Source organism: Sorex fumeus, unplaced genomic scaffold, assembly GCF_029834395.1.
Source record: "Sorex fumeus unplaced genomic scaffold, SorFum_2.1 ptg000007l, whole genome shotgun sequence".
Taxonomy (NCBI): domain Eukaryota; kingdom Metazoa; phylum Chordata; class Mammalia; order Eulipotyphla; family Soricidae; genus Sorex; species Sorex fumeus.
This window is the reverse complement of record NW_026606064.1, coordinates 11,651,254-11,671,140: the sequence shown is the minus strand read 5'-3', so window position 1 is coordinate 11,671,140 and position 19,887 is coordinate 11,651,254. Positions and strand designations below refer to the sequence as shown.

The 19,887-nt window shown below is 48.6% G+C and overlaps 1 protein-coding gene across 1 annotated transcript in view; it reads left to right on the top strand.

Moving 5' to 3' along the window:
- HSD17B12 (hydroxysteroid 17-beta dehydrogenase 12) overlaps positions 1-19,438 on the top strand; it is a 144,477-nt gene extending 125,039 nt beyond the window's left edge. Inside the window, exons 8-11 of the mRNA XM_056132849.1 lie at positions 3,955-4,036; positions 5,913-5,978; positions 16,824-16,973; positions 18,242-19,438. Coding sequence (XP_055988824.1) covers positions 3,955-4,036; positions 5,913-5,978; positions 16,824-16,973; positions 18,242-18,346 — 403 coding nt within the window. The 3' untranslated portion in view covers positions 18,347-19,438. The remainder of the gene's footprint in view (positions 1-3,954; positions 4,037-5,912; positions 5,979-16,823; positions 16,974-18,241) is intronic.
- Positions 19,439-19,887: the final 449 nt, after the last annotated feature.

Here is a 19,887-nt window from a genome sequence, read left to right as displayed (position 1 = left end):
CTGTAAGATTTGCAGAGAGGAAAACACGGAGAGACCGGAGAGGTAGTGCCATGGGGAGGGCAACCAACCCCTGTTTGAAACCCCAGCACCCCATTTATTGCCTGGAACCTGGCCAGGAGTGGTCCCTGAGTGCAGAGCCAGAAGGCAGCCCCAAGCACCACTGGGTGCGCTCCCAAAACCAGAACGGAAAAAACCAGATCCTCCAAAAGCCTTCTGGCTCACACCTCCTAAGTCTCATTATACCCTCTGTGTTTATTACACCTGTTAAGTATACTCTGTGTGTTTATTACACCTGATACCTATACACTGTGTGTTTATTATAGTTATGTAGACTCTATGTTTATGACACCTTGTTAGTATGTTAGTGTACACTGTGTTTATTATACATTGTTATGTAGACTCTGTGTTTATTACACCTTGTTGCATATACTCTGTGCTTATCACACCTTCCACCCAGTTTGGCTAGAGCCTGCCCTCTAAGCCACCCTACACCAGCCTTGAGGGTGACGGCTCCGATGGCTGGTTTCCTCCCGTCTCTGTCCTTCCTAAAGAGCCTTTGTGTTGCAGCGTGGTCTCTCCCTGCTTCTCCCCAAGATATATGAGCTTCTCAGCCCGGCTGCTGCACCCGTAGCCTTGGGCTAACTGGCTATCGCTCAACAAGTATCTCTAATCAGACTAAGGTATTATTACCATAGAGGTAGAAAGCATCTAATTACATTAGCGGGCAAAACTTGCTTTCCCCCACTTCCCTAGAATTATAAACATTGTGTACAGCTGGAGCCAGAAGGTGGTTGCCATAACAACCGTGGGAAAGCTAAAAATAGCCTCTTTCATACTGTATTGCTTAAGGTGGAATTATGACATGTTATGATGCTTCAGGGCAGGCGGTGGCAAATGTTTGCAAACTTTCCCCCACAATGCAGTCTCTGTACTGCATCCGTAAGCCCTGTCATGTGTTCAGATGGCTGGTTCTAATTAGATACCCCATGTCTGTGTCTCAGGATTCTTGCCTGACTCTGCAGCCCCTCTGTTTTGATCTTTTTTTTTTTTTTGAGGAAGGGGGGTGTTTGGGAGACTGAGAGAGAATGATACCTATTTCAACATGGTTCCGCCTTTTCTGTGTTAAAGCAGTGACTCCAAGAGGGCAGTGACTCCTTGGTATGATAGGGCCAGAGGTAGAACACCTCACACAGTCTCCCTCAGCTGCCATTCAGAGGCCCTTGGGACTGACCCTGGGCCCCCGTGTGTGATGGTGGTCAGGGGCCCGTGGCAGGCAGGAACCGGTGACTCCCCCTTCCTTTCTTTAGGACAATAGTGTTCTTACAGAGCTGTGCATAAGCATACCAACCAGACTATATTCCAGAGGTGTTTACATAAAAAGAAAGATTTGGCGGGGGGGGATTTTTTTTCCCCCAAATATTTTCCAATCCAGAATGACTGTTGAGGAGAGTCTTCCCATTGGGAATTGCACAGTTCAGAGAGAATTCTACTAGAAAGCAGAGCTTGGAGAGAGCTAGAAATGCAAAGTACCGTCTTGTATAGGGTTGGGTGAGTTTAAGCTTTGGCTGATGGGAGACTAGTAATTAACCATGTTTACGTAAAAAGGTATTTCCTTATCAGCAGCATTGTTTTCTTTGTTTCTGCAGTGTTTGGGTTCTGGGAACGTCTCAATAATGTGTACCACTTGTTTGGCTGTTAGCAAGTCATCTGCGAGATGAATTAAGAACGTTGTATCGCAGAAAATAGTACTTGTTTATTTGGGCATTTGTCATAACAAACTAGAAGCGCGCTAAAGTATGAGTAACATGAGTCTTCATTATGGAACTTCTGCAGATATTCTTAATGTACCTTCCAGTCTCAGAATTGTTCCCCAGGTCCCCGGAAAATGAGAGATTAACCAGGTTTGGTTTTATGTTTGTTTCTGTGTGCAATTAAGCGCAGCCCATTTTGTCCTTCTGCTTGATAGAACAGAGTTGTCAGGAGTCGGCTGTGCCATGGAAACTGGCTTTGACGTCACAAATTCTGCTTAGATGGAGGATTAGAGCCCTGCAAGGTCGTTGGTTTTAAAGACGAGTCCTTTGTGCCCTGCAGTCCCAGATGTTCACCCTCATCCCTGCATAAGAGCCAGATACAGTATACAGTACAAGGATTAGGAGGCGAGACCCGTGTGTTATGTACGATTCAGACAGAACTAAGCTGAAGGTTATTATGCTTGGAAAGAAGGAAGAGAATTGAATGCAATTTGGTGGGTGCGGGGTTGGGGTGGGGGGGAGGATGGAGGGGAAGGCTTGTGCTAGACTGACAAATCCATGAGCTTTTTCTCCAGCAGTTTATAGAGAGGTATTTTCTCTCCTGTCTTTGGTGCAGTTTTAAATGCTATTTTTTTTTTCCCCTTATTAAGAAGAGCCAGTGCATTCTTGCTTTATGCTTGAATTTATGTTCATGCATTTTTAGAGTGTAAATACCGTGTTTTGAGTAAAGTCCCTTTTCTGAATTGAAACAAATTCTAGAAATTTTCTGCTAGGCTAGGATATTTGAGGGGGGACAAAAAACACCTCAGTTGCTGCAAGGAGTGAACAATTAAAAAGAGCATGTCTGCGGAGTTGTGACGTGGGCTTGGCTATCGATCTGGATTAATGTTGAAAATGGGGAAGAAGTTTTGCTCTCTCTTTCTTCCCTTCTCTCTTTCCTTCTTTTTTTTTTCTTTTTGCTTTTTGATTTTTTTTTTATTTTTTTATTTTTGCCCCCTCCCAGAAGCTTTTATTTTCTGTGAGTTTCCCCATGTTGAATTCATTGCTTTGGCGACCCGTAAAGCAGTCAGAGCTTCACTTTTGAGGAAGCCAAGAGTTATTATTTTTTTAAACGTGTTTAATAACATTAAACTTTCCTTTCAGGAAACCTTATCATTTTATTTTATCTACAAGGACTGGAATAAAATATGTATCTTTTTGTTCAGGGTCGCCCCTTCCCCCCAACCATCACCCTAGCAAACCTGCATAACAGAGACGGGATCCCCACACTGGTGCAGTGAGCTGGCCTCTGTGAAAAACTTCTGCAGCTGCTTCTCAGCCTGATACTTTCTTCCCTTGCTCTTAATAAAGGAGGGACACACAATTCCTGGTTTCACGAAAGTTAAAGGGCTGGAGCAATAGCACAGCGGGTAAGGCGTTTGCCTTGCACGCGACCGACCCAGCCCACCTGGGTTGGATTCCTCCGCCCCTCTCGGAGAGCCCGGCAAGCTACCGAGAGTATCTCGCCCGCACAGCAGAGCCTGGCAAGCTCCCCGTGGCGTATTCGATATGCCAAACACAGTAACAGGTGTCACAATGGAGATGTTACTGGACCCGCTCGAGGAAATCGATGAACAGCGGGAGGACAGTGACAGAAACACTACCTGGCCCCTATGGGCATGTGGCTTCAGGCGAGGGGAGGGCTTCAGGATTGCAGTGGAGGCAAGCAGTGTTTCTCTTAACTTCCCACTCGAGTGGGATTTGCTCTGAGATTAAAGGCCACTTATCTGAGGGTCAGGGAGACAGCTCCAAGGATTGGAGCACACACGGGAGCTCCGGCTCTATCCAGTCTCGTTGCAAAGCTCTGGGAGTCCAGCAAGTTCCCTGACGGCTGGTCACGTGCCACTTGCCAACGAGGGCAAGGAGAAATGTGTGGTAGGAAAAACTAAGTTTCTCTCGCTCTCTCATTTGTTTCTTTTTGGGTTGTGGAGTCATACCCCGTGGTGCTTCAAGCTTATTCCTGGGTCTGGGCTCAGGAACCACTCCAGGTGAACTCGGGACCCCCGTGGGATATCGAGGGTTGATCCCAGGTCTGCCGTGAGCAAGGCGCGCACCCATCGCTGTGCTTTCACTCCAGTCTCTGCGGTCATTCTGGTTATTCTCTGTAAGAGAACTCTTTCTCAAGAGTTGTGTGTCTGATTTGATTCCTTTCCCTCTCTTCTAGATCGAAGGGTGTGATTATGAACATTTCCTCTGCCAGTGGCATGTACCCTGTCCCAATGCTGACCATCTACTCTGCAACCAAGGTGAGGCATTTTTTAGTAAATCATGTCAGCCTAAGAAAGAGGAAGAATCTTCCACTGAGAATTGAGCCTAGCACCACCCTGAAGGTCTGTTCTTGGTGGTTTCCAAATGGACTGGGAAGAAAGGGACATTGGCACCTGGAACTGGTTGACATAAACTTTGCAGACGGCAGCTCCCAAGATCTCAGATCCACAGATGGCTGCTTTTGTCCCACATAACAGAATAAATGTGTACATATAGGATGTAAACATAGAATGCCCACTGTTTGACCACATTTGCTAGAATACACAGACCTTTAGAATTTTCCACAACTTTCTATAAGATGTCATAGTTTTTCTATGTCATTGCTATTCACCTCTTTATAATTGTATGTTGCTGACATTTTCTGTTATTTGGGGGAGAGAGGTGTTTTTCTCTTTTTGTCTATTTTTTTTTTTTTGGAAGGGGCACAACCAGTGATGCTCAGGGGTTACTCCTGGCTCTGTACTCAGAAATCACTCCTGGCAGTGCTGGGAACCATATGGAATGCCAGGAATTGAACCCGGGTTGGCCACATGTCAGGCAAATGCCCTACCCACTGTCCTGTCACTCTGACCCCTACATTTCCTCTTAATAGCCTGCTAGTCTACTGGCCCCATCTTCATACATACCATCGTGACACAGAAGACACTTTTAAAATGGTAGCCAGCCTTGAGATATTGAGATCCAATAAGCTTTTAGGGGAAAGCAAACAAATGTGTAAAATTTTTCAGGATGTTAGAGAAAGAAAGTGACGGGCCATTCCCCACCACCCCCACCCCGCCTTCTTGGGTTTTTTGGTTTTGTTTTGTTTTTGTGTTTTTGTTTTTGTTTTTTTTTGGCTTTTTGGGTCACACCCGGCGATGTGCAGGGGTCACTCCTGGCTCACGCACTCAGGAATTACTCCTGGTGGTGCTCCGCGGGCCATATGGGATGCTGGGAATCAAACCCGGGTCGGCCGTGTGCAAGGCAAATGCCCTCCCCACTGTGCTGTCACTCCAGCCCTCGCCTTCTTGTTTTTCACTTGATTCTGCCCACTGGGAAGACTTATGAACAGTGTGACCTTGTCTTTGGAAGAAACCTGCATCCCACAGGCCACAGGCCTCCATTGTTGCTAAGCTCAGGGATGTGCGGCAGGCACATTTCAAAGGAGCCCCATGCTTTTGAAGGAATTGGTGAAGTCCAACTTCTTATCTGTTCTGTTCCCAGGACACGAGACTTATTAAGGGGCCCCGCAGGGGCATTATTAGTACTTGGGACTTCGGATCTGAGCTGGGTTTCGTCTTTTGAAAAATGATCCCCACCCTAAAGTCACTTTCGGAGGAGTCCTGTCACACTCTTGTCAGCCTTGTCTTGGATCTTGCCGTCCCAGAGGCTCCTGAGGGTGCTCGCTCTTTTCTTCTCTTCACTGACAGCGAAATCCCCACAGAACAGAGTTCCGCAGAATTCAGAGCGGGTTTCTGTTTGAGTGGCAAGTGGGGAGAAGGAATGAATCCTTTGTGACATCATAAAACGGTTCTTGGAAAGCAATTTTCTGAGGGGAAAAGAATTTCAAATGACCAGAAGAGAAGAGCCTTTTCCCAGTTCAATCCACATTTGATCCAGAACTGAAATGTGGGTAAGAAAATATGTAATTTGGTGGCCGTAGAGAGAGAAGCGGAGGTATTTGGGGGTTTGTTCTTTTTTTTTTTTTAATAGTTCTTTTTTCCTTTTTTTTTTTCTTTTTTGCATTTGGAATCCAACGAGTGATTAGAAGCTGTCATATTTTATGGTTAGATGGTTATTTTTTTTGTTTCTATGGCTACCGATCAGGAAGATTAATGTCCTGTGTGTGTTTTCTTCTCCCTCCCCCCCCTCCAGGCTTTTGTCGATTTCTTCTCTCAGTGCCTCCATGAAGAGTATAAGAACAAGGGTATCTATGTGCAGGTGAGTGGAGTGTGTGTCAGCTAAGGGTCCCTGTTTTTGTGTGGTTTCCACAGCAACACTGCTGTCTTGGCAACGGAAGAAAATCACCTTCCTCCGTCAGTGAATGTCATGTTAGTCCACCGTTCAAGTCCTGCGCTCTTTTCCTCCCAGGCGCTTAAGCCGAGGTTCCAGCAAGACTCATGGTCAAGATAGGTACCTCAGCAGAATGATGTCAGGGCCTGGGGGGAACAGTTGAAGCATTGTTATTGGAGGTGCTCGCCCTTTCATCACTGGAGAACGAGACCGTCAGCGTCTGCGGTCATCACCAACCACCATCACTTCTATCCGCTGGCTCTGGCGGGTGTGCTGGAACCATGTTCCCCACCACTCTAGTCAAGGAGCGGGGCAGAGCTGTGCTGGGCAGACTTTGACCATGGCAAGGCTGATGGTGGCCGTGGCCTCGCCTGTCAGTTTTTAATAGTGGTAAGATTAAAATGGCCATTTAAATCATTTTCAGGCATTAATTCGGTGGCATTAATTCACTTCATTGTCGCCCATCACTTGAACTTCCTTCCTTTTCCGAAACTTAGACTCCCAACCCATGAAGCAAGTGCTCTCCATTTGCTCCAGCCCTGCCCGGACCGCTAGTATTCTGCTTTCCGACCAGGCGGATTTGGCCACCCAGACACCTCCCGAGATGGAGTCAGTCATCTTTCCTCTTTTCTGGGACCAGCTTACTGCACTTGACCTGTTGTCTCCAGGGTTCGTCGGTCTTGTGGCCGGCACAAGGATTGCCTTCCTTCTGAAGGTTGAGTGAAATCCCACTGCGCGTTTGTGCCACCTAGTGTGGATCCAGCCATCCCAACAATGAACACTTGGGTTGCTTCCGCCTTCCTGTTGTGTGTTCGGGTCATGGGTGTATATACAGATCCCGTGATTTCCATTCGTTGTGACATTTGCTCCAAAGTGAAATTCTTTGACCACCTGGTAATGCTGCTTTCGAGGAAGAGGAACCCCTGCTCCCTGCTAGACTCTCTCTCTGGCCCTTACTCTGAGTAGTAGTAGTAGTAGTAGTAGTTGTTGTTGTTGTTGTTGTTGTTGCTGCTGCTGCTTTTTGCGTCACACCCGTTGATGCACAGGAGTTACTCTTGGCTCATGCACTCAGGAACTACTCCTGGCAGTACTCGGGGGACCATATGTGATGCTGGGAATCGAACCCAGGTCGGCCGCATGCAAGGCAAATGCCCTACCCGCTGTGCTATCGCTCCAGCCCCACTCTGAGTAATTTTTATAGACTCCTGGCTCTGCACTTGGGGATCACTCCTGGCAGTGCTCAGGGGACCGTATGTGGTGCCAGCGATCCGGTCCAAGTTGGCCACGTGCAAGGCAAGCACCATACCTGCTGTGCTCTCTCTCCAGCCTGAAGCTCTTGTTACCCCTTTTCTGCTGTCTGCCCACACCCCCTCACACCCGCACTGTGCCATATAGCATTCATCACTGTGAGCCTAGTATCTAACTTTTTACTTGCCAAAGCCCCAAATGATTAGTAGTGCTAATAATAATAATAGTGAAGATTTGAGGGCGTAGTTTTTTCAGACCAGTGTTATGATCATGTTCGTTAAGGGAGTAGTTTTTTTAGACCAGTGTTACAATCATGTTCGTTAAAATTTTGTGAAATAATTTATATAAAGAAATATATCATTTCTTTTATTTCACTTAAAAAAAATTATCACAGGGGCTGGAGCAGTAGCACAGCGGGTAGGGCATTTGCCTTGCACGCAGCCGAGCCGGGTTCAATTCCCAGCATCCCATATGGTCCCCTGAGTGCAAAGCCAGGAGTAACCCCTGTGCATCGCCAGGTGTGACCCAAAACCAAAAAAAGCAAAAAAAAAAAAAAAACACACATAAAGATGGTGTGAGTCGGTATGTGTTGTTTGTCATGCGTGGTCCTGCCTTGCTGTACCTGATATCTATTTCCAGTGCCTTTTTTGTCTGTTGGTTTGGTTTCTGGGCCAGACCCAGTGGCGCTCAGGGCTTGCTCCTATCTCTGTGCTCAGTGATCATCACTCCTGGCTCCTGGCAGTGCTCAAGGAACCACATGGGGATGCCAGGTTTGAACCCAGGTGGCTGCATGCAAGGCAGACGCCCCACCCACAGTACCATCAGTCCGCCCCTTCCAATGCTTTGAGCTGCTTATGTTCCTCCCAGATGCTTCATGGGCTGGCATTTTAAGCCTGTATCCAGAGAGCTTCTGGCCTTCCAGAAGCTGCCTTCCAGATTTCAGTGTCCTCTTGTCTACAGAAGGCAGGTTGATTTGGTGATGGAGTGGTGGTGGGGAGTGTGTTTCTGAGATTGCCTTTTCAAGAGAAGAAGGTATGTTTTTCAGTTTGGAGGTTGTTTTCTGTGTTTCTCTTATTAACATTTTCTTCACTCCATCTTTGCCTCCCCAGCTTTTTTCCTGTAATTTTGTAAGAGCCTTTCAAATTTCCTCCATGAGCTCTGACTTGCCGTTACATAAGCGTTTCCTGGAAATACAAATAGAGCCGAGCGACAAATCTTCCGAAAGCCCTGGAGGGGGATTTGGGACTCGACAGATTCTGTCTTAATATTTGAGTAGAGGGTAAGAAGAACATTCCGGACTAAACCTTAGCAGAAGTGTGTTCTGCTGGTAAGGACTGTGCGTTCTCCTTACTGCTCTGTAATTAAAACCCCGTGTAATTCTTGCAGAAGGTGAAGTCGTCAGTCATCCCCCAGGCTGGCGGGCGGGCCTGCTCCTGGGCTGCTCATGGGGGCCGGGACCCCCCTCAGCGTGAGCACCATGCCACAGAGAGCTGTGCCGCGGGTGACGCCCTTGCCCATCGCTTCCTGCACTCTCATTTGTTATTTGTTTTTGTGTTTGTGTTGCCCGGGCTGTCCTCCAGGCTTACTCCTGGCTCTGCACTCAGGGAGAGCACAGGGAACCTTTCGTGGTGCCGGGGATCAAACCCCGTCAGCCGTGTGCCAGGCAAGCACCTTATCCCGTCGCGCCAACCCCATAGAATAAAGTTTTTAAATCAGAATAAAATTTAGAAATAGCCTGGGGAGGTGATTCAAGCAGCTGGAGCACATGCCTGGTTGGCACCGTGTGTGGACCTCAGCCCCTCGTACCACAAGACCCCCAGAGCACCCCCCGGGTATAGTTCTGGTGGCCCCTGTGAGCATCACCGGGCCTGAGCAATACAGCATTGCTGGGCTCAAGCACCGGGAACCCCAGGCCAAGCACCAGCATATTAAGTTTTGTTGGGTGTGACCCCCCCTGCACCCCTCTTCCCTCCCCTCATCCCCAGTTTAGGAACATGAGACAAATGGGAATGAGAAGAAGAAAGTCCAACTCCTTCCTTAATGTTTGTTACAATAGAGGCTGGAGTGATAGTACAGCGGGGAGGGCACTTAACCTTGCACACGGCCAGTGGGTTCGATCCCCGGCATCCTGTATGGTTCTCTGAGTGCAGAGCTAGGAGTATCTCCTGAGCAGCACCCTGCGTGCAACACATATACGCGCACGCACACACACACACACACACACACACACACACACACACACACTTGTTTTGGTTTTGTTTTGTTTTGTTTTTGATCAAAATATTGCTTAGGAAATCACACCGATCTATTTGCCTTCATAGAGCCAGAGAAATCTCAACATTCAGAAGTGAAATGTAAGTCTCCGTTCATTCCTAGTACTTTCCTGTGGCCGTGCAGGAAGGTAACGTGTGTGCCTTTAGTGCATGGGGGTCTAGGCAGAATTGTAGACTGAAATAAAGATGTTCCCGGAAGTAGTCTTACCCGTTCAGTGATGCTGGCGGCACACTGGCCTCCCAGTAGTGAAATAATCAACCCTGCCAGGGTCACTATACTCAGGATCCTTCCAGCCAAGTGAACCTGTTTTGTCAGTGATGGCTGGAGCACTAGCACAGCGGGTAGGGCATTTTGCCTTGCACGCGGCTGACCCGGGTTCAATTCCTCCGCCCCTCTCAGAGAGCCTGGCAAGCTACCAAGATTGTTTCGCCCTCATGGCAAAGTCTGGCAAGCTAACCATGATGTATTCGATATACCAAACACAGTAACAAGTCTCACAATGGAGACGTTACTGAGCCCGTTCAAGCAAATCGATGAACCACGGGAGGATAGTGATAGCGACAGTGGTCTCTTCCAGCTGGCGACTGCTGGGGACCAGCCCCGGTGAACAGATCTGAAGCAGGGATGCCACAAAGGATTCAGAAAAAAGAAATAAGAGGGGAAAAAGCACAGGGTTAGGGGTCTCACAGCCTCATGGGCTGAGAGACCATCTTCATGTACAGTATTAACTGCTTAGGGCCAGTGACCCTCAGAAAGGGAAGAACCACATTCTTTCACCAAAGGCCTGACAATCTTCAGCTGTCTGCGCTAGGCTTCTACTGCCAGGGCCCAAGCAATAGCACAGTGAGCAGGCGCTTGCCTTGCACACGGCCAATCCAGGTTTGATCCCCAGCATCCCATATGGTCCCTCAAGCACCACCAGGAGCAATTCCTGAATGCAGAGCCTGGAGTAACCCCTGAGCATCATCAGGTGTGACCCAAAAAGAAACAAAACAAACGTATCCAAGGGCCTTCATATATCGCCTTTATATATCGAGACAAACATCTTTGAAATGGGCTTCCTCAGAGGAAGAATCTTCCTGGAGAAAGAGCAGCTCCAGGAACCCGCTCCTGACGGCATGCCCCTGTGGCACCAGAATTCTCCCCGTAAAGGTCTCCTGAGCTGCCTATCCTTCCTTTCTCTGTCTGAGCCCTTGGTGGATCCTTTACACCACTGTGCACACAGGCACTAACTCTGGAGAGGTGTCTGGGTCCGGGGACCAGGGAAGGTGCCTGGATAGACTCCCATAGCCCGGGGGCAGCTGCTGCATCAGTCTCAAAAAAAATAAAAAATACATCCTGCTGCCTCTCCACTAGAACATTTCGGCCGAGTCTTTCTTGCAGACTTTTCCCTCCTAAAAATTTAGACATAATATGCTTAGAAACGAATCGCTAACGTATACCTGAGCTAAATTATACCACACTCTCTAACTAGTACTCTATTTAAGCCTCCATAGTATGGTAGAGAAGGGGCTCTATTCCCCAATTACAGAGAGAGAAAAGCGCATTTCTAAATTATTATTACTCAGGGCCAGGGATGTCGCTCAGTGGTGATGCGTTTTTTTTTTCTTGAGTTATTTTAATTAAGTAAAAAATTGAATAGAGGGTAAGAAGAACATCATTATTATTATTTGCTATTAAATAAACTTAGGTAAAGGTAAAGGTAAAGGCCCTCCCGTTGATCGTTGATTTGCTCGAGCGGGCCCAGTAACGTCTCCATTGGAGACTTTGTTGTTACTGTGTCTGGCATATCGAATACTCTCGATAGCTTGCCGGGCTCTCCGAGAGGGGCGGAGGAATTGAACTCGGGTCGGCCATAAATAAACTTTAGAAAGGAATTATTGGGCTCGAGATTAACCAGTGAGTGGTTAGACTGGCATTTGATTCATGCCCGTTTGATTTCAAAGCTGATTTCAGATCTTCCTGGCACCATGAACCTTGCCATTTTTTTTGTTTGGGGTTTCTTGAGGGAACTCTCTCTGAAGGAGCTTATGGGGACCAGGTGGTGCCGGGGATTGAACCTGGGTTCCCTCATATGAAGCACATGCTCTGACCTTTGAGCCATCTCCCACCCAGCTGCCTCTTTTCCTCTTCCCTACTCAGGGCACTGGGAAACCCAGGTAGTTCCATTTCCTTCCTGCATAGCTACTTCCTACACGCTCCTCATGGCCTTGACTGCCACCACTGTACCCCAAGCTCCATGGTCTCTTGCCTGGGCACCGTGTAGCATCTTCCTGGCTAATCTCCTTCCTCCCATCATTGCCTGCGTCGGCCCACCTGGTCCACTTGGCTGCTCTCGTTCCGAGTTACTGCTACATTAAGTAAATTTCAGCCCAGGCTGTTTCTTTCATCTGTCGGAAACCTCTCCAGTGGCTGCTCAGCATCTCTCAGAGAGTAAAACCCTGAGCTGCTCTACCTTCCCTGTTCTGATTTCTGTTATCTCCGGCCCTCACTGTTTTTCTGCTGTCCCTGAAATTCCTCAAACCCCAAGCACTTGGCCCTCATCCGGCCTTTGGGTTTCCGGTTCTTTCCTTCTAGAAGGGTCTTGTCTCGAGCTCCTCGTGGCCTGCTGTCTTTCAGGTCATTCACTTCCCTGTCATCGCATCAGAGAGGCCCTTCGTGATTCGCTGCAAGAACAGTCCCATCACTTCCCTTTCAGCGCTTGTTCTTGCGGGTCTCCGGGCAGCCTTGGGCAGTCTCACCACTCCATGGGAGCAGGTTGTGTTGCCTCCCTGTTGGGAATCAGGCCTGCTGAGGGATTCCAGACACCTAAGCAAGCCTGGCAGTGATGAGAAAAGAGAGATGCAAGATGCCATTGTTTCCAAAGGAGAGAGAGTGTGTGTGCGAATGTGTGTGTGTGTGTGTGTGTGTGTGTGTGTGTGTGTGTTTCTGATTTTTGTTTTGGTGAAGCAAGACAGTTTTTATTGAAACTTAGAAAATTATGAGGGAAGGGAAAGTCAGAAGGACGTGTTCAAAAGAGAACACAAACTTCTCCAGAGTGCAAAAACCCAGAGACAAGCACGTTATGTATTCAGAGAATAACATGGGCTTGAAGAGCAAGCCTTGAGGTATACATATATATATATATATATTTTTAATAGGTTGAATAAGGACAGAATGCCATCCATTTCGTTTGAAAGCCTAGTTATCAGTTTGGAAATCTAAATTTGAAGACGAGGACTCCTGTCCACCTCTGTAGATCTATAGCTGCTACAGTCCAAGTCCTTCCCGTGCTAGCAATTGTTATCATGTTGCACTTAATCACTTAACTTCCCGTTAGTCGCCGATTTGCTCGAGTGGGCGCCAGTAATGTCTCCATTTGTCCCTGTCGCGTGCTAGTGTAGCCCAATGGCATCTGTTCGCTCTGGGAACATGAAGAGCCTCAAACCGATCGTTCATGATCTTGACAAAGAAGTCTGACCATCTGGTAGGTGGGCGGCCACGCGGTCTTTTGACATCCCGTGGAATCCAGTCAGTAACAGCTCTAGTCCAGCGGTCATCTTTAAATCTCATTACGTGACCAGCCCATCTGATTTTTCACACCTTGGCAAATGAGACAGTGTCCCTGATTCTTGATCGTCGATGGATGTCGGAACTCCGGATTCTTTCTCTCATTTGAGTGAAACGTGATACTCCAAGCATAGCTCTTTCTATTCTTTGGGAGACCTGAATGTTGCACTTAAGTCACTTAAAAGTTGTAGTGCCCAGAATGACCTACTCGAGCGATTCTGTTTCCTTAAGGTAGCAGGAAAATAGACTCATTTATCCTGTTGTGGTTTTGCTTAACTGTTGAAGGATGTACCTCAATGACATTGCCACACAGAAGATAGTTCTTTACTGTCCCATGGTGTGAAGTATTTCTTTATAAATTCTGTACAAAGAGTACATGGGTCAGGCACTTGCCCTGCATACATCCAACCCCAGTTCAATCCCTGGCACCCCAGATGGTCTCTGAGCTCTGCCAGAAATTCTGGTCCCTGAGCACAGAGCCAGGAGTAAGTCTTGAGTGCTGCTGGGTGTCGCCACAAAACTCAGTGCTGCACAGAGTTGACTCCTTAAGTTGCCAGTGCTTAGATGGAAATTTTGCTTAAGCTTCGGGGTATCTAAAATTTAGGTTCAGACTTTCATATGACATTGTCATCTACCTGGTGTAATTAATCTTCTGGATGGGGGCAAAGGGAGTTTGAGGAAGGGGAGGAAAAACTCTGGACCAGGGATGTGATAGTGAAAAATACATGTGAGGGTCCCGGGTTCAGGTCCTTGTCGCATAGAACCAAACCCAGCGCCATTCTTCAGGGCGTTTTCTGTTCCTTATTCCTCGGGAGGTCTCCTGGACCTGCGAGGCCCCGGGACTGTACTGAGCACTGACAGCAGGGTCAATGTTGTGACAGATGGGCCATGTCTTCATCAACCATGTGGTCTGGGGATGATTGAGCTCATGCTGAGTCTCCCTGCTCCCTCAGTTTGACCACACAGACCCTGTGTGTCCCCTGAGAGCACTGTGCTCCCCAGCCCTTTGTCTTTGCTCCTCCTGATCTCACACCTCAGCTCTGTCACTCTGCAGGGCAGCGCGAACTTTGCTCCTGCCTCTCGTCCCCGAGCCCCAGCCTGTCCTAACTCACAGAGCCTGATAGCTGCTTTTACTTAACTGTTCAGAAAGGCAGTAAGTGCCCTTTTTCAGAATAAGTGGAGGTTTCAGTCAGAAAGAGTCAGAAAGAGGCACCTTGCCTTGGCATTCCTGCAGATCTCCTGTCCTCGGACCTGTTCAGAGCCAGTGGGGTTCTCTGGGACTCTTGGAACGTGGCTTAGTGATGAGTTGTCTTACGGCGCCACCAAGTGGTTCACATGGACAGTGCAACTGGATTCTTCCACATGCCTCAGCCCTCTTCTGCCTTTGGATCTGTCACCCGACTCCCCCAGAACTCCATCCTTCTGGTTGACTCCCTGGTCTTCTGCCATGCCCCCTCACCCTGTTTTCACCCTTGGATCTCTTGGAAGCTCCCTTGAAATTCTGTGCTCCAGAATCAAAATGGTGGGGCTGGAGCGATGGCACAGCGGGTTCAGTTCCCAGCATCCCGTATGGTCCCCCGACCACCGCCAGGAGTAACCCTTGTGCATCTTCAGGTATGACCCCCCCCAAAAAAAAATCAAAATGGTCCAATTTATTCCATCTATTTATTGAGGAAGGGAGAATTATAATTATGTAATTGGAGGGTAGAATGATTAGACTACATTTGAGAAGCTCAAATCTTGACTCTCCTGGGACCAGAGAAATAAGACAATGGATCAGACATTTGCCTTGTATGCGACTGACCCAGGTTCAATCCCCAAGCCCACCAGGAGTGACCCCTAGCACAGAGCTTGGGCCAAGCCCTTTGCACTTCTAGATGTGGCTCAAATACAAAATAAAAATAAAAGACTTACTGACACACTCTCCTTTCTCTCCCCTTCCCCATTCCCCCCTCCCCAAAAGTTCTCATTAAATAAGGGACAAGTGTAAAACCCGTTTAAAAAAATTCTCCAAACGTTAATGACAGTTAGCCTGCTGTGAAAGTACTCCGGGAAACTTAGTCACTTAGTTACTCCGTGGCTGTGGGCTCTAAGAGAAAGGTACGGAGGAATAGTGTTCCTGGGGTTTTAGTCCCAGCGGCGGGCTGAAGTTTTCTTTGGATTCCATGGCTCATGCTTGAGAGCGGGGCGCAGTCGATAGCCCGGGGACTTGACCATAACACGAAGTCTTCACCTACTCCTGGAGGCTGCTACTTGGGACCGCTCATCACTCATACCCTGTCCTTTCCCACATTGGGGGAGGCCAGCTCCATCCACTGTTGGGTGGATCTCATGCCCAAGGGGACCCTGACAAATCCAGGGCCCCGCTGGCCCTCGGGACTAAGAATTCGGGAGCTGATGGCCCGGGAATTCCTTACATTGTGTGTTGAGTCAAATGCAATGCAGAGAGCAAAATGTTGCCCAGGCGGTGGTGGTCACTCCCTCCGGTCAGCTGCTGTTCGGTTCTGTCATACCGCTCCAGTCTTGTCACTGTCACCCCACACAGAGACGAGGAGGAGGAGGAGAGGCGCGGCCCTCCCTCCCCAGTAGCAAAAGTGACTGAGTGCAGAAGCAGAGTGGGGAGAGAATGGGGAAGCGACACAGTCGCCGTGGCTGGGAAGGTGAAATGTTTTATTCGATGATCTGGTGGAGGAGGGGACCTGTGGGGGGGCGGGGGGAACACTTCCCAAGTTGTGCCCTGGTGCCGCTCTGACCTCCTGCCTGGCTGTGCACCTTGATGGGCAGTTCTGGAGGCCGCCAGGGGTAGATATCCCTGCTGGTGCTCTCGGGACTGTGCAGGACCAGCATCAGCCCGGAAGCCTTAGTTTTAGAGGGACCCAGGCAGGTAGAGGAAGCTTCTTTGGTCATGTATCGTGGAGAACATGTGTATCCTTTAGGGGATCCAAAGCCCAGAAGTCTCCTGCTTCATGTTTCTATTAACATTGCTTAACTTAGGGGCCGAAGGTTTGATCACAGACACACCTACCTGTGTACATTCAGCTTAACCATGATAGAAAGAATACTACACAGAGAAAGAGTCTCTCTCTCTCTCTCTCTCTCTCTCTCTCTCTCTCACACACACACACACACACACACACACACACATTCTCTTACACACACACTTTACCTCACATTCTCTCTGTCTCACACACACGCACACATACACACACCCTATGTCATGCAGCAGTTTAGTCAGGGTAGAAAGAACATCCTCACAGGAGTTTCTGCTCTCTAGATTTGTTTTATGACTTCCTTTTGGGGGGGGGGGAGTCACACCCAGTGATGCACAGGGGTTAGTCCTGTCTCTGTACTCGGGAATGACTCCTAGCGGTGCTCGGGGGACCCTATGGGATGCTGGGAATCGAACCTGGATTGGCCACGTTCAAGGCAAACGCCCTATCCACTGTGCTATCGCTCCAGCCCCCGTGTTTCCCTTTAAAAAAAAAAAAAAGAAGAAGCAAAAAAAAAAACAGAAGATCTATCTCGGCTTCTCTGAAGACAGATTATGCTTCTGTGACTTACCTTGTTTGTTTCACGCTGCCCTGTGTCCTGTCCAGCTGCTGTTCAGATGACAGCTTTTCTTTTCTTCTCTCGGGAGATCCACGCTTCCCTTCCCCAGACTGTGCCGGTGCCATCCTCACCACGGCTGTGTTCTCTTTCCAGAGCGTCCTGCCTTTCTACGTGGCCACAAAACTGGCGAAAATCCGAAAACCCACTTTGGATAAGCCTTCTTCCGGAACGTACGTGAAGTCTGCAATGAAGACGGTGGGCCTGCAGTCCCGGACCAACGGCTACCCGATCCACTCCCTCATGGTAGGAGCATTGGTCTGCGTGGGTCACTGGAAGAGGAGGCGAGTTCTGAGGAGAGTGGGGGCTCTCCACAGAGAATGAGAGGAGAAAGGCCAGCGTGAAGGAGAGTGGTGGCCCGCACCAGAGCTTACACTTTCCTTCCAGTCACTCTCCTTTCACCTAAAGCATTTCTTTATGACCCAACTATTCAAGATAGGCATTCAACATCAAGCATTAATAAGCCTTAGATTATATATATATCACTGTCACTGTCCTCCCGTTGTTCATCAATTTGCTTGAGCGGGCCCAGTAACGTCTCCATTGTGACAGCTGTTACTGTGTTTGGCATATCGAATACGTCACGGGTAGCTTGCCAGGCTTTGCCGTGTGGGCGAGATACTCTTGGTACCTTGCCAGGCTCTCTGAGAGGGACAGAGGAATTGAACTTGGGTCAGCCATGTTGGCCACTTGCAAGGCAAACGCCCTACCCGCTGTGCTATCGTTCCAGCCCATATATATACATATACATATATATACATACATATATATATATATATATATTATGATTGGCAGTTAGTTTCCCTACCCCATATGGGTCTTACACAGAGTTTAAGAAACTGTGTTCTGGGGCCAGAGCATTAGGACAGCGGGTAGGGTGTTTGCCTTGCATCCAGCTGACCTGGGTTCAAACCCCAGCATCCCATATAGTCTCCTGAGAACCACCAGGAGTAACCCCTGCGCATCGCCGGTTGTGTCCCCTTCCCCCCCCCAAAAAAAAAAAAGAAATTGTTCTGCAGCCAGAGAGATGGTACAGCAGGGAAGGCCCTTTGCCTTGCATCCTTCTGACCCCGAATCAATCTCTGGCACCACATATGGTCCCCCTCGCCCCCAGCACCATCAGGGGTGGCTCCTGAGCACAGAGCCAGGAATAGCCTCTAAGCGCTGCTGTATATGGCCCCAAACTCCTTCCCACTCAAAAAGAAAAGGGAAAAAAAGGAGCAGGGCCTTACAGGACCTTGGCAGTCTCTGGGCAAAGCACTGCAAAGCTCAGGGGACACTGCATCCACGGCCAGGGGTGGGTGACGGCCAGCAAGGGGTCTCTTTCCCAGTAGCCTGAGACACGTCGGTGTTTCTGCTGCCCCTGGCCATACGCAGACGGCATCTGTGTTCTGCCCTAAACTGTATCCCCCCCAGAACTCTTATAGTCTGCCTGAGCACCACACAGGAGTGAAGCAGGATGGGGCCGCATGCTGGAAGCTCTGACCATCCTCTCTCCTCATGTCTTTCCTCAGGGGGCCGTGATATCCATGCTGCCTTCCTGGCTGTATTACAAAATAACCATGGATATGAACAAGTCTGTGAAAGCCCGCTATCTGAAGAAAAGCAAGAAGAACTGAGCTGCCATCGCAGCACGGAGGCATGTGACCAGATGCTTCCACCGGCCCCTGCCCCTCCCCCCCGCCCTACCCCACCCCCACCCCAGTCTCCATCACTGTCACGCATTTTCATAGTTACTAATAAGGCCGAACGTTGTCAGAATGAGCAGGAACGCAGGGGTTCTTTTCAGGTGCTTCCCACACATGCTCTGGAGTTACTTTGAAGTTTGATTGGGCTGAGTGAAATGGCTCTAAGAGCTTGATGGGAAGCAGGAGCAGCTTGGTAGAAGGGGACAGGATTCTCGCAAACCGTCAGAGGGAAGGGTCTTGACACTGGGACGAACCGTTCCAGCTGCCCCGCAGGCCAAAGGAGCATCATCTCTAAGGAAACTTAGCAGAGTGACATCCAGCCACTCTTCTTCGGGACCCTTTGAGGAGGTTGATTCTCCTGGGTCAGGGTCAGCTGCCGTTTGCGAGCTCTCGGCCAGGGTGTCTATACCCGCATCCCAGCTTGTACATTATAGACGTCTCTTTCTCCGTGGTAGCTGGGGATGTAAACACGATTTCTGAAATGCGGGGCGGGATTTTCATGCACAAGGTAAAACATACTTTTCTTTATGCGTGTTTCTTTTTCATTTATATGTGTGTAACTCAGGCTGGAGCAATAGTACAGTGGCAGGGCGCTTGCCTTGCAGATCCAGGCTTAATTCCCCAGGACCCCCTACGGTCCGCCCCGCCTCCCAAGAGTGATCCCTGGCCGCAGCACCAGGAGTAAGTCCTGAGCATCGCTGGGTGTGACCCAAAACCAAATAAAGAAATGTCTACAGCTTTGGAAAGCCTAACTGGTGTGATTGGTGGAAGTCCATGGACCAAGTCTGCCTTGAGCCAAGTAGCCACATGTGATCCCATGAACATCCTGTCCCAGCAAAGTGGTCTGTATAGCAACCTTTCATTTCATCCCACGCCAGGACAGCAGCGAGGAGTCATTCTCCACTCCAGTCTGTGCTCTCTGCACCCCACTAGGATTTGTTTTAAGAAAACATCATCTAGCCATGATGTTGACTGAAAATATAATTCCTTGGTGCTTGAAATTAAAGCCATTTTTGTTTTTTATACTGGCTTGAGACTTTTTTTTATCCTGCAGAGTATTTAGGGGAAGTTTCTGAGAAATAGTGACTCGGGACTTTAAAATACACACTAGGCTGTGTGGTTCCCAGGCTCTGAGTTTTCAAAACAGCCAGTTGGGTCCCCCATCCCCCGTCCCCCCAATTGATTCCGTGCTTCTGGCTTTTAATCCGTCAGACAAAAGTGAAACTGGAAGCACTAAAGTGTGATCATCTGCTCTTAGCAGAATCACAAAAGAAATTTAGCACCCCCAAAGTAGGAAGAATATAATTCAGTATAAAGAATGGTCACATCAGTTTAATAAAATCAACTTTACAAAAGCCCAAACCCATGACCTTTTTTTTTTTTTTCAATTTTGCAGAAGCAATGAAATCACTTGGGCAATATTTTATGTTTCACACATTGGTGTTGGTGGTATGGAGAGTGATTTTGCTTAC